At 43.5% G+C, this 23306-nt stretch overlaps 2 protein-coding genes across 2 annotated transcripts; both read left to right on the forward strand.

Annotated features, from left to right (window-relative positions):
* The first annotated feature begins 1612 nt into the window (after positions 1–1612).
* Positions 1613–10184, forward strand: creb3l3a (cAMP responsive element binding protein 3-like 3a). The gene is made up of 10 exons (XM_037115600.1): positions 1613–1801; positions 2180–2296; positions 2479–2722; positions 3151–3284; positions 4331–4441; positions 4543–4649; positions 5106–5174; positions 5404–5488; positions 5941–6034; positions 7863–10184. Exons 1-10 carry the CDS (start codon positions 1781–1783, stop codon positions 8177–8179), a joined length of 1299 nt encoding a protein of 432 aa, XP_036971495.1. The 5' UTR covers positions 1613–1780; the 3' UTR covers positions 8180–10184.
* A 7214-nt stretch (positions 10185–17398) lies between these two features.
* rxfp3.2b (relaxin family peptide receptor 3.2b) lies at positions 17399–19989 on the forward strand. Its single transcript, XM_037113555.1, has one exon. The coding sequence runs from the start codon at positions 18291–18293 to the stop codon at positions 19491–19493; it is 1203 nt and encodes a 400-aa protein (XP_036969450.1). The 5' UTR covers positions 17399–18290; the 3' UTR covers positions 19494–19989.
* The last annotated feature ends 3317 nt before the right edge of the window (positions 19990–23306 follow it).

The raw sequence follows: 23306 nt of genomic DNA on the forward strand, positions 1-23306 counted from the left end.
CTCGTTGCTTGAGTGAGCAGCTGGTTAGATTTTCTATTAGCGGAAAAGGTTAGGTTGGCACAGTCCAAAATGTAAAAAGTTCACCTTCCCACACCTATGCATTATACCTTTTTTGTTTAATCCATGCAAAATGTAAAAATGTATAAAATAACATAATCTTTCCTTTTTTTCCTTGTAAGCCTCATACGAATATCTTCAAAGCGAGCCAATAACTAGCTTGTTTTCCGTTGCTAACCAGCTTCTGGCTGTAGCGCCATATCTATAGAACCATTATGAGAGTGGTATCAGTCTCATCATCTAACTCCCTGCAAGAAACCAAGTTTTTTAATGTAATTTTAATATTATTTTATATTTCTTATGTCAAACTTATCCAGAAAGAGAACTCCTTGGTTAGGTTTAGGGAAAACATTGTGGTTTGGGTGAAAATAACTGCAGCACTTCATGATATCTTATGTAACTTAACTACATTATTAAGTTACAATAACTCACTGTTGACATTTTGCGTTAAGCTACACACAAGCAGTGACCACCAATGACAATGAATCACCTCACCTGACTTCCTCCCTTGCTGATTTAATAATTGCTACGGGTTGTGCCAAGATGCTTTCACTGACTCACTATATGGTTGCTTTTTAAGATTGTATCAGGCTGAAACTTTACTGTACTGACTTTTGATGGAGAAAGTTGTGTTGTCTCTACAGCTGCGTATTGATTCGTGCTCTCGGATGACAGAAAAAAAAGATCAACAAGCTCAAATCCTCAGAACAGTGCTCCTCTTTTTTCTATGTGCGCTTTTTCTATTTTGTGTGTTTTGTCTTCAGTCTCACATGAAAATTCAATCTAAAGCTAAATTTTTAATAAAATGAGGGTATTTCTGTGCTCTCAGGTTCCCTCCGCGAGGAATTCATTTATTCTCTGTCTTGCAGAGGTACACTCTGGGTTTTAAAGCTTAAGTGAAAGAAATAATTAGGCCCCCAGACAATTCACATAGATTATGATTAAGAGAGGGTGCTAATTGTTTTTGTGTAATTAGGTTTTTATCCACTACTTTGCAGTACATTCATGTTTGTAAAGGCTGATTAACGCAGCTTTTTAATGGCTTCAGGCTGCTTTTTATTACTTGCACTTACTCGACAAACAAATCATCCCCTTAATATCCCCATTTCTTCAAGAAGTGCCATGACACATCAAAATGCAATCTATGCGTATGAAAATGTGTCATTCACTTCACGAATATGATTTGAAACACATGATCACATTACTGAAGAGGACTGTTGTCTGGAGTGCTCTCATTGCTCTACGCCATTTTTCAAACCAGTGTTGATGACTTTTGTTTTCTACAACCCTTGCATGTCCATTGTGTTGTGAATATATGCCAAAGGTCAGAGCTACCTTTGTGTCAATAAACTATCAAAAAAAAAAAAAAAAACAGAAGGGAAATGAAACAACAGACTTTGCCCGTTCTGTTGTTTTACATCTTAGTGGAGACTTCATGTCCGCCGTCTCCATATTGACCAACTTGTCAAGTTCCTTATTGTGTACTCTTGGCTACCAATCAGATTATATCTCCTCGTAGCCAATGCGAACAAAGCCAGCTAGTTGACTGGGTGTGTTGAGTTGGAGTTTAGACTTTGGACCTGAGAAGAAGAGCTGAGAGAGATACAGCGGAGACTCTTTAGGAACGGAGACAAAGCTCCTCGACTACAAAGGAATAAGATATTTTGGCTTGATCTCTGCTGTCTTGGGGACCTCTTTGGTGTTTCCCCCAAGCAAGGGAACTATGGAGCACTACCAAGATCAGGTAAATAAAGTATTATACTTTTTATTGCATTGGAGCTTGCCATTTATGGGTTATTGGGACGAGTCACCAGAGCAAAGTTCAGACGTGAGAGCGCATTGTAACCCAACACAAAAAAACCCAAAACAAAATCTGCCGAAATCTATAAAGAAATGCTTGTTAAAACTACATTGAAAGTGCCGGTCACAGAGAATGACAGATATCTCGGCAGATTGGGGAAAGATATTGTAGAGTACAGTGTGTTCAGGAGGATCATGGCAGTGATAAGTCATCACCCCCAGCTCTGGAAGTGTATGACGGCTTTTTGTCTTGATTTCTCTGCCTCTAAGAGCATGAAAGGCAAAGCACTGTGTGACATTAAATGTCATGATCTCATTTCAGGGATGTGATGGCATCGAACTGCTTGACTGGCTGTTTGATCAAAACGAAGGCATTCTCCGTCATGAAGAATCAGGGCGCCATGGCAACCATCACATCTGGCCAATCCAGGACCCGAATGTGCGTGAAACTGAGGGATCTCGACTGCCATTCGTACACGTTACAAATAGCTGTTTACTTCGCGTTGACTCTGTGGCTCCTTGACATACTCTGTGGCTTCTTGACGGTTTTTAAAAGAGACTGTCCCATCTCGTGCTGCGCTGTCACAGGCACGGACTAATGATAGTGTTTTCATCCAGCAGATGCTGCAGCCGGCCGAACAGGGAGATGATGACTTCCTCAACGCCCTCCTGACTGGAAATGATTCCGTGTCAGGCTCGCCTCTCTGGTCCCCCTCTCCCAGTGACAGTGGGATCAGTGAAGACCCTCCATCAGACCAGATGGACAGCCCTCAGCGTCCCGAGAGCCCCCATGGGGACCCTCAGTACTTTCCAGCGAGGCCACAAACTAAGGCGGCCCTGGAAGGCAACATCTCCGTTGACCTCAGTAAGTCCACGTGAAAAACATGACACATTTTAACATCTAGGGGACAACTAATGAGCATTTTTATAACTGAGCACTTCACAGGCTATATTCTTATTGAGCAAATGTATTGTTGGGTCTATCAATGTAAAATGCTTGTCACAATTTCCTTTAATTTAATGATGTCGTCAAATAGTCCAAAACCCAAATATATCCATATTGGATTAATGAATACTGTCATGGAGGACTGAGAAAATATTAACATATGAGCACTGATAAATTTGGGGCAATTTTCACTCCATGAAAACACGATCATTTCATCGTTATTACACCATAATAAATGTTTCCAGTAAAGAATGAGCACAGATCACATAATACATACTATGACACTAGCATGTCTTATTCATCTTTGTTTACATGGGCTTTATGTGTTCTTGTGTGTGATGGAGCAGATGCCTGGGAGCCCGCCTTCTCAACGGGCCAGACAAGAATTACAGAATATCCCTCCGAGGTACACAGACCCCAGCTGTCCTCTGGATTCCCTCTAACTGTCAAGGATCTGCTGCTGTCTGGCACTGCCGAAGCTGTGAGTGTTTCCTGGTTGGGCTGGGAGTTTGACAGTCTGTGGGGATGGTGGAGTCGTGGTTGGTGGGGGAGAGCGCTAGTGCGCGTCGTTCTTTGCCTGCTCGACTCATGTGCAGGGCCTGCTGTTTCATCTTTTGAGTGAGTCAGTGTGAGTGTAAAAACAAGTGGGTGACTACAATCGCTGAAATCATGCATTCACTGAGAGAGGTGAGGCATGGGGAATTGCAAATGAACTTTCTATCTTTAAACATTTGTTTATGGGAGGGTTTGCTGCAAGATCAGCAAACCTTGCCAGCAGTGCTCAGGTTTTTAATGTTGACACAGGGCGAAGGAAACGAAAAGAAACACTGAACTATCCTATAATCTGTTCGTACCTTTTGCCAAATGGATTAGTAGAATTTTGTGAAGACAAAGTTTCATGCCGCACCATCCATCCATAACACTGAGCAAGAGGCAGGGTCACATTTACACCTATGGGCACTATCGAGAAGACAGAAGGTGAATAGAGGTGTCGCAGCAATGGACAGTATGAGAAAATAATTCAAGTATGTGAACACAAAAGTATGAACCCGGAAATTAGCATAAAGTATAAATATATGTAAGCATTTGAATTATACTTGTCATAATTCTTTAAGTACCTGAGAAACTTTTCCTCAAGTGGAATACAGATCACGGGAATACAGATGATGACAACAGGACTATTTTGTTTTTCGCCTCTCGAGTGGTGTGGGTTTCAGCTCACTCCGGGTATTGATCACATCTTACCAGGCCGGCTTAATAATAAGATGAAGGGGAGAGTCGCAGAATGCAACTTAGGATGTCACACCATAATTGCTTTGAGATAGCCATGAAATGAGAGTGATGAAGGTGGCCAGATATTCTGCATTCATTTAACTACTTCTTGTAAGGCTCTAGGGAGAGAGAAGGGTGGGGGAGGAGGAGGACGAGGAGGAGGAGGACGGAGGGAGAGGAGTCGGGGCAGAGAGAAAATTGAATCAAACAGCACTGACTATGTTTTAAATATTAGTATTCACGTCTCACCACCAGCCGCAGCACCCATCCCAACAGTCCATCCAGGAGTTGATTCTCAATGAAGATGAGAAGAAGCTTCTGGCAAAGGAGGGGGTGACTCTACCCAGCCAGCTGCCTCTCACAAAGGTAAATGCCTATCAATACACAAATAATGAAAACAACCACCGGCTCACAGAGTTTATCCCACGGAGGCGCAAAATGAAAATGTTCCTTCCTCTGTCAATCAGTATGAAGAGAGGATTCTGAAGAAAATACGCAGAAAGATTCGCAATAAGCAGTCCGCCCAGGAGAGCAGGAAGAAGAAGAAGGAGTATATTGATGGGCTGGAGAGCAGGTAAATATGCAGAGAAATCCTGATTGTTTTCCATGGCTTTGCATCTTAACAGCTTATTCACTATGCTGACCATGTTCCAAAGCAAACTGAGAATTTCTTGATTTAGACTTTTTCTTTCCTGCCATGCCCTCCAGGCGCTCCACGGTCAGTTAATGTCAGTACATTATGACATTATGTAGTGCCATGATTAGCCAGCTGTGCTGTGTAACTGTAGTGGATTCTGGCCTCTCGTCATATCGCGACCCAGTCGGCTGAAATTCCTCCTTTGCATGTTTTTGCATCTTAACGACGAATTCGAAATGCTGACCATTCCCAGAGCAAATTCAGAATTTCTTGATTTTTCCTCTCCTGCTGTGGGTTTACTGCAGGCGGCATCTTGGTCTTCCAGGTTTTGCTATTTTACCCCTGGATATACATATTGCCTGGACTGAAGCTGTTTTGTATTATCTCCTCTAGGATGGCTGCCTGTAATGCACACAACCAGGAGCTGCAGAGGAAAGTGTCGCAGCTGGAGAAGTGCAACATGTGAGAGGCCTCTTTTCTTTCTTTTCTTTTTTTTTTTTTCCATATTCAACTGCTCTTTTTTCTGTAATCAGGCAGCTGACATTTCCTCCACTTAGTAGACGTTGTTCCTCGCCCTCGTGTTGCCTCAAACCCTTGTTAATCCAATTATCTTGTCTCACGTTTTCATTCATATTTTTTCCTTTTTTTTTTTTTTTCCTCCTTTTCCACTTGTGCCCCGTCCTCCCCGCAGGTCACTAATGGAACAGTTGCGCAGGCTGCAGGCTCTCGTCATGAATACTTCGAAAAAGCCAGCCCAGACAGGGACATGTGTACTGGTATGGACGTCCTCTGTGTGTATGCCAGGCTGATTAACAAACTGCCCAGAAACGCCGTATGACTCGTCGTTAAAAATACATTCACCTTCGTGGCGAGCCAAAAAGCAACAAGCGAGCCACTGACAAAGGTCAAACTAGATATGTAAATGGCCAAAACATCGCAAAATGACACCGTCCCCGCGGAGAGACAAGCACTGTTTGAACAGCTGCAAGTCGTTGCCTTTGATCCCCGCCAATAGGATGAAATACAAGATCTGAGGCAACATGAGTGTCTATAAATAGTCTCACATCTGTGTACTTTGCTTCACGAGGAGCAGGAAAACCATTCTGTCCAAGTTACTGGACATTCAAAAGCCACACAATGAAGATTACGCAGATATTCAAGTAGCATTCTTTCTGGGAAGGACATATTTTCCAGCCTTTATCCATCTCTCTTGTTCCCCGTCCCCCAGGTGCTGCTGCTGTCCTTCTCCCTAATCCTGTTCCCCAGCCTCAAGCCCTTCTCTGACACCAAGGTCAGCCAAGGAGACTTCAGTCCAGTCAGAAGTGAGTAACCTCCAACTCCAAATAGCACTGTGTGCCCGCCCGCCAACTAATCCAGCACCTCTCTGTCACAGCTGAGGAGCTTGTTAGAACTGCAGTCTCACCCACCACTTGAAAGGGTCTCACCTGCGGAGCCTCACAGCCGGCTCCGCCTGTCTCAGGGATTTGCTGTCAGCTTAAAATTGAATGATTACAGGCTAATGCACAGAGAGCCAAGGCCATGTATTATCATTACAGCTATGAAGCTATTGCTGTCTACAGCCTCTAATTAATGGCCATTAATTATCACTTTGTTTTAAGATTTATTGGCACCAACTTCCAAAATGTCAATTTTTTAATTTGGAGGCGAGATCGGGATTTCTGCAGTACCAAGATGTAATTTGTTACCATAAGCTGGTTGACAGCCTTGAAAAAGCAATCGATGCTGCACTTTCCCTGAGTGCTACAGGCCATGTCACAAGTTTTCAGAGGTTTAGAGTCTTAAATGTCTTTACGCTTGAGTTTGATGTACTTGTGACACACAAAGGCGTGTGTGTGTGTGTGTGTGTGTGTGCGCGCGCACAGGGGAGCACACTAACACTCATTTGCTACAACATAGTAACACTTCAATTTATATCCCCCTTAATAGCAATTTCAAGCAGTGTACAAGCATTTTTTTCAAACATACCATCATGTTGTTTCAAGCAGCATAAGGCCATTTAACTTACACTAAGAGTTTCAATTTGATTCAGCTACACTACCGCTACCATCACATCTTGATTGTAAAAATCAGCGGGTTATTATTTTTACACCCTAACAGCTGCCATCTGAATCTTTCAAATTCATGTCTAACAAATGTCTTTACAGCAACAGTTTGACTTTATATCATGGCAACTTTTGCAGGTTATGAACAGGCAAGTTCAAGTGATATTCACAAAAATGTAAAGATCCCAGAGTTCCATAGGGAAAAAACACCACACTTCAGAAACCTCACACAACAAACGGTATATTCATTTTGTTACAAAAGTTCATGTTTTCAAACTTGCCCTGAATAAACCACCGAGCGAATCAATAATAGATGTGTGGAACATATCCAACACTGTCAGCATAACCTTCCTTCCAGTCAGTTTCCTTTTCATCGTACACAGAGAATAACTGCCTGGAAGTGCAGCTGCATGCAACTAATAGCTGAACTTAAAAGCTTATTTTGATTGATTTTTACTTAACATCTTGACACTCCTTGTCCCCGTCAACTTGTTAACATTGGCTGTGTATCATGTATATCTTGATAACACTTTTTAAACTGCTCTTGAAAGGCAGCACTAAATACTTTTATGTTATCCGTTATTCATCTATTTATCTATAAAAAAAATATATATATACAAAAAGCCATGTTGCTGTAACTGAGTTATCAAGCATTGTTAAACACACTTTGATACAGCAGACACTGACAGCATGCACCTTTAAGGTTTGTTTGTGATTCCCCCAGTTAAAACCAAGGAGGAGAAGGAGAGCGAGCACAGCATGCTGTTGTTGCGCTCCTGACATCAAACTGCTGCACCCGGGCAGAGCCAATTTGCAATACATGTTCTGCAAGATTTCAGAAGGGAGCTAAAATGTTGACTCCATGTTAGCCTTTTCTTACCCTAAGGTGTGCACAAACTGCAGGCTATGAACTTCTTACATAATACAAAGAGTAAATACAAAAACGTGATATCACGTTAATGATCTTTGGCACAGAGAAGCTGCTCATGACTGTTAAATAGGGATGCTGGATGATAATAAGCTGAGCTGTTTGTCCACAGAGGCTTCAACTTGTATGTCTTCCCCTTTGCCTGTTGTTCTCACACAGTCCAGTCAAGGTCCCTGCAGAACCTTCAGGCTTCCCGCGTGCTGCACGTCACCGAGCCGCCGTTCTCCCCCGAGGACGAATCCGAGCCTCTGCACCGGCATTTCCCCGGAGACGGGGAATTTGACGACGTTACCTCGCTGATGGGGAAGCTGTTAGTGAACCAAGACGGGCCCGATTTGGAGCCGCTGTCTCTAAACAGAAGCCAGGAAGAAAGAGCGGGTCACTACCACGTCGACCCGATTACCGGTCACATAGCCACTCTGACCTTGGATCCCCAGCGATCAGCCAGGCTGCGACCACATGCTGATGATATGTAAAAGAAATGCATAGATGATCTCAACATGAACTCCCCACAGCGTCCTCTTTCGTAATGGTAGAGCGGGAAATTATCTGGGGCTGCTGTCTACACAGACAGGGAAATTAGGCTGTAATCATTCCTGTTTTGCATTCCTGTTTGTTATTATGTCTGGACGCCTTTTTCCTTATTTGTGCCACCGTTTTATATATCAGAATATGGATGTGAATCTCATGCTGACGTTGCCTGTCAAAGTAAACTGTTTGTGTTTGTTTGCTTGTTTTGCCTGCTGGCTTTGATAAAATGCCAGTGTAAATGAGTGCGTTTCAGACTGTCACAAGCTGGGTAAATAGAGCTGTGACGATGTGTATAGTTTAGATCCAAATGACTAATTTGTGAAGGATTTTTTAAAATCAAATTTAAAAAATCTGTTGAGATTTATTCACTGCCTCAAATAAAAGCAGTCAAAGCGAGATCACAGGGATCAAAACACTGTGCATTCATTTTTCTTTACGATGTACAGTTAATGTTTCCTTTTGCGGCTCCTGAATCTGTACTATCCAATTTCGAGACGAGCCATCTCTCAAAGGGCGAGAGCAGCATGTCACTGGAGACATGGTTTGCAGAGAGCGAGACAGAAAAAAAAAAAAACGGGCCAAAGGTGGGCCGGGTGACCTCTTATCTTGTGACTCATACTTCTTACCCAATGATCGACATGTTCATATATTTACACATAGAAGTCGGGCTGTAGCTTGTGTCCACTGCTCTCCCCGTGTCCGGCTTGTCAGCGCAGACCGCACAGTGACGGGATGAAAGTGCTCTTATCCTCGCTGCCACTTGGACCAGAATTTCATTCAGGTTTGACTTGTTGACATTTCCTGTGGTCAGCTTAACTGAACTTCAAGGCAGGACTGGAGATTCAATTCAGTGATGGAATCATCCACTGTAGAAACCATTTTTTTTTTTTTTTTGGCAGAACAGAATATACAGTACGAATAAGCCAACACTGCAATTCCAATTTAATGTCAATCCTTATAGTGGAAACATTTTGTAAAGTAATAAAGTGGTTGCTCATGTGGAGGCATGACATTTTAAAAATTCAGCAGTTTTCAATATCGTAAAAGCACGGGGAGGCCTTTTAAAAATAGATCCTCGTTTCATAAAGTATTACATTTGATATGGAATTTAACAAAAGACCGCCCACAATACCTTAGCTTTCTCTTTCTTTAACTCGACATGTGACTGATGTACTTTCCGTCCGTTTTCTCCATCCCTGTGGAGAGCTGACACGGCCAGCCCATAGCCGGATGTCAGTCACAGTCAGGATGTCAGGAGCTGCTTAAATTGCAGCAATTTGTGGGCACTTTGCTCAAGTTGTTGCAGTTTCTTCACTTCTTATTCAAGTGTGCAGCTGTGTCTGTATGTGCAGATGACCTGTCCTCTGTCTGTATTTTCTTATTTTCTTCTTTTCTGATACTGCATGAGATGCTGGCCTTAAAAACGCGGCAACCAGGTCAGGTTGCTGTGTCCGTCTGTGTCTTCTGCTCTTGGTCTGTTATGGGTGTAAAAAGAGCTGCTGGGCTGTGTGTCTGTTTGACTGAGGGTGGGGCGAGCTACACATACACATGCAGAGAGGCAAACAGCCGACAGGGCGAAGCTCGTCGTTGGCTGCACAGAAAGTCGGAAAATACAATTTTAGGCCTCTGATCCAGGCAGGTAGTAGTGGCCAGCCTTAAGTGGAACGTCTGCAAACGGCCACCAACAAACCTTGCACAGTTTTCACCTTTAACGTTGTGTTTTTCTAGACTATAACACAGATGTCATTAGTTAAAGATCCTTCTACATGGCCAGAGGTTTTTTATTCTTTGAACCACTGCAAACCCATTAACTGTCACTTTTCAATTTATAGTTCACCCGGCTGAGGACACAGTTTCAGGTAATTTCATTTGCATACTAATAAATATCACCTATCAGCTTTATGGTAAGGCTCGGGCTGTGTCTTTGGAGTAAACAATACCTTAATTTAACTCTCAGTGGACAAAAATTGATTTGAGCAGGCCTACGGTGTGTGACAGGACAGTCAACACATTTTACATGCCTTTAAACAGACAATGTGTTCTGTGTCAGCACGATGTGTGACCTGGTTGAATCCTTGTCCCTCTATCGCTGCCCTCCATCTTGCCCCCTTTCCTCTTTCATTGGACTCAGTCTTAAGCTATTTGCTCTAATCAAGGTGAAAATCTCTTGACCACCAGTGGCTTAAATCACTAACATAACCCATTGCTTTGATTGACCAAATCCCTGTGGAGCCGGGAAGCCCCTTCACCTAGATCAGCACCCACTGACTTGAGTAAGCAAGGAAGGAATGATGGTAGGCCAGAGTGTCTTTCAAAAAGATTCCTTCCTTTTTTAATCTACAAGATGGTCTCTTTTTTCCAAAGGTGTGACTGTGGCCTGAATAAACTTGTTTGGTTGAAGATTATCAAGCGCCTCCAAACTTTCTTATTAACAGAATTGTTTTGTTTTTTCCAATTCCAGAAGAATAAAGAGGGAACTAAAACAACTACCCATGTACTAAAGCTTGAAAGCACAGAGCTGAATCAATATTTCACACCTCAGAGAAGTGCAAGGGGGATTATTCCTTCTTTTTTCTTGTTTTTTTTTTTTTTTTTTTTTTTAGCCGTGATGCGATAGGTTTTTCTGCAACACTAATTTGAAATGTGTGTCAGGCTAACAGAGATTCCGAAATATGTCAAATATTAGAATATTTTCCTCTGCACAGTTTTCCCTCTCAAAAACCATTATATCGCCCACATTAATGTATGTATGTATGTATGGAATAATCAATTTCATTATAAGATTGAGGAAAATAAATGACCCTAAAATGTATTTTGTTACTGCTTTCTGCTGAAACAATTTTGTCAATTAATCAGATTAACCTCTGCAGTCATATTTAATAAGGGGCATAACTGCTCCCCCGGGGACATTTCTTTCCATCTTTACTTTACTATTCTTTCCACCATCGAAACATCAGCTGTGGACAGTCTGATTTTCACATAGCTACACACTAAAGCATGCTTCTGTTGGATACTGTTTATACTTACAGTGAACATAATCTGTCGACAACTCTTTATAAAAGTGCTATAACTTAATGGAGTGATTCATTTCAGCATCAGAATGAATTCTTGTACAACTCAATATAATGACATTCCACACAAATGAATTAGTCCTAACGTACACTGGTTGCCATCAGTTTACTATCCTTCCATGTGATGATTTGAAATTAACTAGTTGTGATAACTAGATAATCAAATTAAAGTATTAATTAAATGGCGGAATTAATGGCTCACTATGCAGATGCAGATCAGCCAGTTGAGATATACAGTGTAAATGTATTCGGTATTAAATGCAACAGTCGTGGAGATTTGCATTTGGCTTCAACAAAAATCCACAACACGATGATACTGAAAAGGGCAATGGAGAAATGAATTGCCATCAGAAACCAATACTATATTTTACACTGGATTTACTGACTTACACCTTTGGCTTCTTTGATCGTGTTCATGCATAAACCAGGTTTTTGCCTGCAAAGATCTATTTGACGCCAAACTATGATTTTTGTGGACTAGTGGCACCGCTGTTGTATGCAGCTTAATTACCTTGCATCCCACACTGTGTGGAAAGCTACTACAAGTCATATATTAATTTGTGGGGGGTAACTTATGTATAAATGGATGTATGCAGCCTTACGCTAATTGTTTACATTGCAAGTCCTGGTCGAAAGAAAAGAGCCTGCAGAGGAACTCTGCGAGGTATGCTGCAAACAGCGCAACATACAGAAACCTGTGTCAATTTTTTTGGCTGTTAAAATGTCCGCTAATTTGAAAGCTGTGTAAACAGACCAGCCTTGGTCAGAGAGGCTTTCAGTTTTAGCCTGACAAATGAATGCTCCCAAGGATGGACCAAACACAAGTGATTATCAGCACAATTGCTTGGACAGAGTTTGTTCAAGAAATATAATCAGCACTGGGACATTTCTGAAGAGTGTTTCCGCGGAGAGCTGGTGCGGCTGGAAGTTTTGTTGAAAAAGCTAAAATTACCTTGACAGCAAATCTTTTTACCAAAGCATGGACTGCAAAAAAAAAAAAAATACTGCTGTAAATATTAGATGGAGAAATCTAAATATACTCTGAAGACATCGAGGGTCTGAAGATGTCTGGATGTCACTCCGATTACTTCTGCCTCTAATCACCATGTCAGAGCTGGAGGCAGGCTGAGTACTGTAAAAAAAAAGTTAGCAGAGCAGACGCCTTGCTCTGAACAGGAGGCATTTTTAATCACCTTCGGATCCAGTCACCTAAATTAACAATTTAGACGTGATGTAGAGCTTGAACACTCTTAGAAATAACAAGCTTATTAAACAAAGAGAATATTTATAGCTAACAAGGAGTTCTATATATTTTGACGGTCTCATCTCAGGGATATATGTTGGTTCCTGTTTATACCAACACGTTATATAGTTATGATATTCAGGTTCTTCCAATGAGTACGGAGCGTAAGTTTATCACAGTGGTCCAGAATAAAGTTGTTTTTTGTTTTTTTTTTAGATAACTGTTGCGCATTTTTGGATTATCTCTTCAGACCCAGATGGTGGAATTTAGCTTGCCAGGGAGATAATGAATCATTAGAAACCAAACAGACCATCCATCAATCCAGACAGCGAAGACGCAGCAAGATAAAGGTGAGCGTGAGTCGGCAAACAGCGTGCACACCAACACACACAGTGCAAACAAATGAAGGTTTCATTAACCAGGCAGTGTGTCACCCTAAGGTGGGTGGCTCCACTTAAAAAAAAAAAATCTCCATAAAAAACTGTGGCAGACACAATTTACCTCGGTGTTTACAAAGCCTGATAGTACAAATGTCGAAGCCATCTATTTACAGAAATTAAACAGCAGCAGTAATAAACAAGGAGTGTAAAGACAAGACTTAAAGGTCCCATATTATACTGTTTTTCATCAATTTCACACAGCAGTCAGAGGTCCAACAGCTCTGTATTCGATATGCATTACCCCAAACCCATGCCTGGTCCTGAATTTCAGCTGTCTAAAAGTCGCTCTACAGAGCTCTATTCAGAGCAGTCTGTTTCTGTGCCTGCACCTTTAAATGCTAATGAGCTCTGCCTGTCAACGCCTACTTGGATAGCCCTGCCTGCTGCGTCACTCCCAGGGTGAGGATGCCCCTTGCTTTAGCAGTAGCATGCGCTAATGTTTACGGTGGATGTATAGCTATGGCTCGCGGAGATTTTTTCGTTCAACCGAACCAGTCTGACCCAGAACTGGGCCCAGAAGGAGAGGCTCCTTAAGAAGTACAGACTCTGCGGCTACAGCAGGACGTTTCAGAATGGTTAGTGTGTCTGTATAATGTTAGTTTGTTCGTATGTGTTGTTACATTTACCACCATGAAGCTAATGGCTGAAAGCTGTGTTTGTCTCCAACTCAGTCTCCAAACACTTGGACACTGTTCACATTGTCTCTGTCTCCAGTCTGCACGTTTCCAGACTTTTTACTGCGACAACCAAGCTCCATTGTAATATTATTAACATTAAACTCACTTCAAAATGCATTGCATAGCGGACTGACACGGAGCTAACTAGTTAGCCGATTTCCAACTGACTTCATCATACTCGTAGGCAACTACAAATACTATTAAACCATGGCGACGCTTTTCGGTGGCTCAGGTGCACTTGCTGGGTCCAGTATGGTTGAGACTGATCCTTTTATGAGGGTCAGTGTCGAGGCAAAGCCAGCTTTGTACTGACCCTCGTTACTGAAGCAGTCCGATGTGATGCAATTAGCACACACACAAAAGCTAATACGAACCGTAGCCAGCACGTTGTCTTAAAATATGAAACACAACCACTGTCTCTTCTGTTGTTCTGTAGCTGCGACAGAATATAGGCACGTATGTTGCGCATCTAGCTTTGAGCGATGACATTGGGAAACACTGCTGTCTCACTGCAGGACACACCAAACTTCACCTCAGGGATGAACGCCCCCCCTTTCAGATATCTCCTATCACCATGCAGAGGAGGTCGGTCTATGATAATGACTCCTTTCGTTACGTAACGAAAGAAGCAGATTCTGAACAGCCTGTAGGAGCTTTATATAATTACTATAAGATGCAACCCAGTCGCCAGACCACAATAGTTGTTGGCAATATAATTATCTGCGAACCATGGAGATGTGGAAAGGCACAAGATATGTCAGACATTTAAAAAAAGCACTTTGTTATGTTTAGGAAAAAAAACAATTTTTTTGGCTTAAACATCATGTTTTGGCCTGTATTGGAAACACATTTAAACACAGTCTTGTAAAAGTCTCACATTAAAGTCGGGTCATGAACATGCAATGAAGAGACACCGATATGGTACGTGAAATAAGACGCGCAGAAATGTTAACTGCCAACCTTTTATTCTATTGGCTGGGCTGTGAGGTGGACAGAAACAGAGTAGTTTACTTTTGGCTCAGTGATTTAAAAAAAAAAAAAAAAAAGCATGCATTTAAAATTGTCCTCTAAGCACTCTAGATTGATTTGCAGTTGTGTCTGGACAAAGATAAATGTTTGACAGCAGAATTGTACCCTCAGAGTTTGGCCTACACCAAATATTAGCCTGATCAGATGACATCCTGAAATCGTTCTTTTTCTCCCACCCCGGAATGCTAATCGTTCTCAAGGTGACTGTGACTGTGAGTCTGAGGCCAGCTCTGACAATGGGCAGCCATTCACACACCAATGTGAGATTTATATGCCATCGCATTTCTGTCAGTATTCAGTTAGCAGTGTCTTTAGCCCCACTGGGACAAGACAGTATAAACTGTTTTCACTCATTCAAGGAGACAGTCAGCGCTAAGGGCAAACAGATATCAAACCTTATCCACTTAATCGTTCTCTCCTTTTTTAACAATTCTGTCGGGCAGGATGCATAAAGCGTCAAAAATGCATCCCTGTCTCGTGGGTCAGTTTGACAGGGGTGACTTCAGTAAAAACGTTGCGTCAAACAGACAACACCTCGTTTTTTAAACATTTTGCTCTCTCACTGAATTGAATCAATCACCATCAATCATGACAGCCTCAACAACCTTGGAGCAAGCTGTGCAGTCATTCCCCAACTTCAAATTCACTCCTTTAAAGTGAATAAAAGGGTGACGCAACAAGATGTGAGGGATTTATCCTCTCTTTATATGTGTCACTATCACTATCACTCCAGCCCCAGGCTTTCTCTGCCACAGATCCTTAATGAAAGCACAACAGAGCTGGTTCTGAGGACCCAACGGACTGTCCAGACCAGAGAATGCTTCTGTTGCATCACTGGCCCCGTCGATGACCCCGTGATTTCACAGGCGACTCCGAGGTGAAACTCCAATAGACCATATATTCACACGGGGGCCATTTTCTACTGACATTTTCTACTGGTGTGAAGCTCGAGCGGTGGGGTAACGCTACGCCGCTGTGTCGCAGTTTGCTATTTGCATAAACATAAGGAATCTGACAAACTGTCATCATTTCACTGCCTCCCTTGATCAGCAGTAAAGCTTTGATTGGTAGTGAAAATCCGGAGGGGCGTCGGGCCATGCTTCAAGGTAAAACAACATATTTGATAACCTATTAGCTAACGTTAGCATTCAGCCGCTTACTAGCAAACAGTTTCACCCCCAGCTTTGAATAAATGTGTCCAAGGTGTGTGTTGACACCTTAGAATTGATTTACTTGCCTTACCTATCATCACTATGGTACTATCAAACAGCAACGCTAGCTATGAAGTGTGTAAATACGTGAACGTTAGCTATTGTCCAAGGTAAACTGATATCAAATACTGTCTTGTTTCACCTCGGATGTCGCTCCAAACTTTCACTCTCCAGTGTTTTTTTAGCTGCTTAACAACCACTAAACATTGAAATGACAAAGAATTGTCAGATTTCTGATATTTTAAAGGACTTGCAGCCAAAAAAAAAAAAAGATGTCGATATGTTATGTGACTACTCTTCATCAGCTCCGGCGATTACTGATGGTCTCATCAACGTTCTGATCGGCCCTGTTGGTGTGAGGGCGTCCTTCACAGCCGCGCGATAATTCAGAGCAGATGAAAAACTGGTTCAAGAAAACTTGTGCAATATTAGTGCTTAGTAAGCAGCCTGTGCAAGACTTATTCCAGGCTACATCACAGATCTGAACGCTTAGAACATTAAACCCTGCACCCTGTCACTGCTCGCACATTTGGGGGGTTTAGGAGGTGTTAAGATGACAAGAACCGGGTTGCAAGGGATTAAAAGACGGCAGATGATTACTTCTTTTTTTTTTTTTTTAATTCCGTCTGTCTTTTTAATTTGCTTTAAAAACTCATAGGGAGGGATTACTCACAAGACAAGGGAAGAGAGGTGAAGATCTTGTCGTAGGGGTGATTTGAAGTCCATACTGTTAAAAACTCGTGGCCAAGTCCCAAGGGATACAGAGGACACACAACCCTCCCATCTTGGGAAAAATATGCTTTGTCCCCCCCCCCTTCACAGAGTTCCCCCTCTGAAATTTGCTCTTGCGAAAATTTCATGTAGTTGTCCTCCCGATACGTTGTCACATATTATAGTTTTGCCCCTGTGCAAAGTGTGTCCACCATTATTCTGATGTTTACTTGGGCCTTCCTGTTTGAAAGAATGACAGCAGCTACAACAGGTGGCACTGGCATGTCATCCTTTCCTTTCTTGATCCCTGCTGGCAGCCGTGGCGAGCTGAGGAAAAAGGTCACACAACTGTGGTTTTCTGCGGTACATCATGTGAAAAAGGAGCACATTATTGCAACGTGGATGGGCAGAAAATCAGGTACTGAGGCTTGAATGATGCAACGTGAATCAATTCTGGGCTACAACAACACAACAAGTGATTTTCCGCTAAGAACTTTGTGTTTTAATTATCTCCCCTGCGGTTTTATTTGGAATACATTTACCTCTGCTAATTTGTGCTGACAGTTTCCGCAAAACTCACCCCTCTGAATGCATAATGCAACTGTAATACTTGGGAGAAAACAATTCCTCGGCGAGGTTTAATCTCATTATACATATTCATATTCTCAAACAGGATGCTCGTGTCTCTGTTGGACCATTTTGTTTTCCCCTCACCCTGAAGCTAAAAATACAAATAAGTCAAAAAAAAACAAAAAAAACTAAGCACTGAAACATTTGGAAACGCATCAAATATTATCATCATTGTTATTACTGCCAATGAGTTTTACATTTTGATGTGCAGAGGTTATTTTATTATTATTTCCAAAACTTTTAGAGACGCTCCTGACCCCGTTTCCTTTCTCCTCTCAAAAAAAAAAAAAAAAAAAGTTTCACCCTGGGGATTTGTTGGAAGCACGCACGCACGCACGCACACACGCCATATCTCGAGTGCGCACGGCAGCTTTATCCCACTGAAGTTTCTAGTCAGAGCGGAGCATGCTCATCCGGAGAGGTTGTCGCTGCTCGCTGTCTTTGTTTTTGTGTCCCTGACTCTTCTCCACGCACGTCTGGGAAGGGGAACATAACAAAAAACGGGACTGTTTGTTCGTGTACGGTGGGGATTCGGCGCATGCATCCTCTCCACTCACCTGCATACTTTACGCGCGCCGCTATCTCCAAGTCTCTTTACAAAAAAAAAAAAGACAACAACTCAAACACGATTATCTGGAAGTTGGCGCTGCCACGCCTCACCTCTGACGGACACGCTGGGAGACTCTGATGTGTCAGACCGTCTACTCGCTCTGGTCCAATAAACTGGCTGCTGGTGAGGAGGAGCGCCCCGACCGCGCGACGGAGCTCTGCGCGTTCACGTGGAACCTATAAACGATCGTGGCGCGCAGAGCCGCGAGTCGTCGTGGAGAGAGAGAGAGAGAGAGAGAGAGAGAGAGCGAGAGATAGAGAGAGAGAGAGAGAAGAGGATAATCGCGGAAGAGCTAGGATTGCATCCTAGGGACAGGGATACGACAGCGGACGCTCAGGATGTCCTCAGCACAAACTTTTTCCCACCCTCTCCCCCTCTCTCTCTCGTGAAACACAGATGTCCGACTCAAGTGTTCAGGCTGATGTGTGAGCAAGATGCAGCTGAACGAGACTGGAGTTCAGACCCTGGCTCCTGAGCCATGTGAGCAGCAACTGCAACAGGAGGACAGCGCTGGGAACTGCAGCGGGGGCTCCACCGGCAACCTGTCGCTGCACTGCTGGCTGCAGCTCCTCACTAAGGAATCTATCATGGAATTCCAGGCAGACAGCTCCAGCCTGGTGGTGCGCGTGATGATCGCGTGTGTCTACTCTATAGTCTGCGCGCTCGGGCTGGTGGGAAACGCGCTGGCTCTGTATCTGCTGCACTCGCGCTACAGGCAGAAGCAGTCCTCCATCAACTGCTTCGTGATGGGACTGGCCATCACTGACCTCCAGTTTGTTCTGACCCTGCCCTTCTGGGCCGTGGACACGGCCCTGGACTTCCGCTGGCCGTTTGGCCGCGTCATGTGCAAAATCATCAGCTCTGTCACCACCATGAACATGTACGCCAGCGTGTTCTTCCTCACGGCGATGAGCGTGGCGCGCTATTACTCCATCTCCTCGGCGCTGAAGATGCACAGCCGGCGGGCAGCGGCCAAGAGGGCCAAGTGGACGAGCCTGGGCATCTGGGCTGTCTCTCTGCTGGCCACGCTGCCTCACGCCATCTACTCCACCAGCGCCCAGGTGTCAGATGAGGAGCTCTGCCTAGTGCGTTTCCCAGACTCAGGCAGCTGGGATCCACAGCTGCTTTTGGGTCTATACCAGCTGCAGAAGGTCCTGCTGGGTTTCCTCATTCCTCTGATCATAATCACTGTCTGCTACCTGCTGCTGCTGCGTCTAATCCTCAGTCGGCGTATCACAGGTGCAGCGGGCCCCGAGGTGGAGCAGGGCCGGCAAAATCGCCGCTCCAGAGTGACCAAATCGATTGTCATTGTGGTTCTGTCGTTCTTTCTCTGCTGGCTCCCCAATCAGGCGCTCACACTGTGGGGGGTGCTGATAAAGTTTGACCTCGTGCCCTTCAGCAAGGCCTTCTACAATGTGCAGGCCTACGCCTTCCCCCTGACCGTGTGTCTGGCACACACCAACAGCTGCCTCAACCCCGTGCTCTACTGCCTGATTCGCCGAGAGTTTCGGGCCGGCCTCAAAGAGCTCCTCCTCCACGCCACGCCCTCCTTCAGGAGCCTGACCCACCTGCTGCGGCGCAAGACCAAAGTGGCGGAGGCGCCGCCGGTTCTAGTGCTGGTCCAAATGGATGTGTGACTGTGACAGAGGGATGAAAAGGGGTGAAGAAAAGAGAACTTGTCTTTGGTACTTTTTGATCTGGAGCTGTTGACCGCGATGGTGCATTGATCTGAGCCCTGTCAGCACAGAATACGAAGCACCTTTTTGTCTTTCGGAAACATCATAATCACAACGGACTGCTCAGTGGGATGTGCCCCACTTTCACTGCATGCTCCCAGATTGACTCCACCGCAAATTGTTATACAATGACTCTCTTTCACTTTTTCTCTGCACCGCTCTCTCTCTCTCTCTCTTTCTCTCTCTCTCTCTCTCCCTCCCTCTCTCTCTTTGTGTCTCTCTCTCTCTCTCTCTCTCCCTCTCTCTCTGTCTCTGTCTCTCTCTGTGCTTCTGACAGGCAGTAGGAGTGCTGCTCATCCAGTAATTTGTCATAAATATGTATAGCTGTCAATCATAAATTCAAATAGCCGCACTCAGAGGCTTTTGAAAGTTTGCAAAAAAAAAAAAAAAAAAAAAAGAATCAGAATGCGAATCTGGCGCGTTTCTGCAAATAGTTTTGAGCGACTGAACGCGGCTACGTGAAGCGTAATCTCACGCGTGGATGTGTAAGTAAGCAGAGGTGAGAGGCAAACAAACCAGGAGACAAAATGGCGAAAGGTCTTCAGGAATTACTTTCGAGAGGGCAAGTTGCAAATCTTGCTTGGACAAGAATGAGAGTAAATCATGACCCCCCCCTTTAGTGAAACGAGGAAAGAACCTGAGCGAGAGGAGGTTATCCAGTGTGCCGGCCAGTTCCTGTGTTTGTGTTTGTTCTATGGTGTAATGGTGTGCATTGTTTCATATAGTGAAAGCAAACAAGAAATTGTGAAACCTAAATGAATAGCGGTCTTTGCCGCATCTGAAAGACGGCGTAAACAGCAAGGTAGGCGAACAGCGTAAGGAGATGTGGCTTTTGAAAAGTGGCAAGGTCAAGCACTGTGCGACATCGTGCATTTTATTCATGAGAAAAGAAAAGCAGAGTAGTTGTTGGGTTCCGGCCCTGGAAAAAAACATGAGAGTGAAGGCATAAGGAGTCAAATCAGTTTCTTGTCCTTTTTAAAGGCAAGACGGTACGACACGATCAACACAAATCACAGTGTACAGTTTGTGAGCTGAATGTTGCCATGGTTAGAAACGGCAGATTTGTGTCCTCTGCCCAACAAATCGGTGATCACAGATGCAACATCTGGGTGCATCTTTGTACGTGTCAGACTGATTAACATAAAGAATCATTTAGAAATTTTGCATTCAGTTTGCAGATTGTATGTGTCTTTGCAGCAGATTCAAACTGGGCCAATCGTGGAAGTGGACTGAATCCACTGACGCAGACACCAGCCTGTCCTCTGTTAAATCACACGGTTATCGATGTTGAAGGAGCACACGGCGACTGAGCTGATCTGACGTGACGCTGTAATCTCTCTGTGAATATGTTGTCTTCTCTGTATTCTATCACGGCTGTGGCCATCATCGTGGTATTTTCTGGAAGAAAAAAATGTTTGTTTTGATGTGTCAGTGGAAAATAATATGAATTGGCACAGTGTCAATGAAAATAAAGTTATGATTAAATTAAGACCTTGTCATGAACCGGCTGGAATATTTGGGCCAAGTTGGCACTCTGAGCACACACATGGGGAGGTGAAATATGCGGATGCACGGCTGACTGAAAAATAAAGTGGGCCTAATGTTGCTGAAAAATAATCCTGTACAGACTGAAGGGCATCACATACACTGAGACTCGCTCCTGTCTTCTGTTATTAATGCCATTTAATTGTCTCCCTCAGTGTTTGTGCAGCAGCTCTTCACCCACTCACAAAATCAGCACTGCGCCGCACAAATAATCCACAAACAAGGCTTCTGACTGAAGTGCTGTTAACAAGAGGTGCTGTCAGATAGAGTGGATAGCTTTTCTTAATCCCCTTTGATGAGCTGGGGTGAAATGAGAATTAGATTTTTTCATTTTTAATCAAAGCTCCTCTGACACAGAGGGAAAGTTTGACAAAGCACACTCCAAATATTTCTTACTAAAACACCCTGGAGTGATATTTAATTAGTCAAGAATGTTCTTCTGAATGTAACACGAGGCTTTTGCTAAACATCACTCTCGGCATTAGAGTTCCTCTGGGTAAACCTGGCTGTGTTCTGTGCATAGGGGGAAAATAAAATATTATATGTTATTGTTGAAAGCCATGTAATTATTGGTTGGTTACTGTCTCGGGTCCCCACACGAGCAGTAACTCAGTTTTTTTGCTGATCGATAGCTGGTAATTAAACTAAAGGGTAACTCCACCAGTTTTACATATTAAAGTGTGTTTGCATGTCTGGTGGTGTACTTCGGGATGTGTGCGTGTGTGTGTGTGTGTGTGTGTGTGTGTGTGTGTGTGTGTGTGTTGCTGCAGAGGCAGGTCCATGTAATGTATTTAACTGCCTCCAGTGATGTCACTCAGTGTCAAGGTTGCAATGTGGTTAATGTAGTTGCCAGGTTTTAAAGGAGGAAGAACGTACGGAATGAAAAAAGGTGATCATTATTTCTGCTGTATGCATTTTTCCAGTGATATCACTGGAGGCAGTTTATCAGATTACATGCGGTGTCCTCTGGAGCCACAAAAGACTTTATACTGCTTTGTCATGTATTCTGCAGCACTGTCACTGTTCTCCCCAAGAACTGTAAACACACTTAATGAGTAGATTTGATGGAGCTGCCCTTCAAATTGATTGCTCATTTGTGTAAGAATATGCACGATTAGTGTATGAAGTGATTAGAGCATCAAAGCTCCTCTATAATGATGCTATCTGGATGCTCAGTCTTGCATGGCACCCTGTGTCAATTATCAGAATCACATTTTTTGTTCCTTATTGTGTTAACATGGAGCATATTGGTAAATAAATGTGTGTTAAATCAAATTTACATGGACTAAGTAACATAAGCAATTCTTGAATCAGACAGTATTCCAGCCGGGAGGTACTGGTTGGTTCCTGAAGCTCGAGATAAAGTATAATTAATCTGCCAGTGGTAGACTGCTGAGTGTGAATGCAGCATGGTACATATATAATGGCAAGAGACAGAGGAGGGCTGCCAACGGAAGCCAGTGGTTTATTTTTGCCCCAGGGTCCCCTGGTGGTTAATCCAGCCATGCTGGGGACATCAGTAATTTCTGTAAACAACAGAATCAGTGCTTTTTGTGACCTTTACACCGTCAATCAGAGCATAAGTATACTTGAATGATCAGTTGCGTGTCCAGGCATTTCTGGACTCATTTTTTATTGTAATAATACCATTCAAACTTAAGGGGCCTTATTATGCAGAACATGGCTAGCAATCACGAAACTTTAGAGCTTTTTCACTCACAGTCTTACACCATTTGTATGCAAACATCTTCTGCGTGAAAAGCACACCTAGCAGAGTCTGTCAGACCGGCTTCTCTGCTGGCACGAGCAGGTTTTAAAATCTGCGCCTCACATTAGTGCTGATCCTCCATGAAAAAAAAAACCACTGGAATCAAACCAGGAATCTTACCTTTAAACGCTTTGTCTGTTGCTTTCATAATCAGCTGTGGAGGATCACTTTTGTAATTACCCACACCAGCACGATTTGTAGCTTGAGTGCATGCATCCAGTAAAGCCTGCTGGGCAATCCACAGAAAACGGTTCAGGGTTAGCCGCCTTCCAACAACAACCTGCCAGGCCCTTTGGCCATCAGCCAAATCGCCTGCAATTAAAAAAACTCTGCTAGCAGAGCTCATAAAATGATAATGAACAAATGCCCTGTAGGGAAAATCTATTTAGCATGAATGTGTT

Source organism: Acanthopagrus latus, chromosome 11, assembly GCF_904848185.1.
Source record: "Acanthopagrus latus isolate v.2019 chromosome 11, fAcaLat1.1, whole genome shotgun sequence".
NCBI lineage: Eukaryota > Metazoa > Chordata > Actinopteri > Spariformes > Sparidae > Acanthopagrus > Acanthopagrus latus.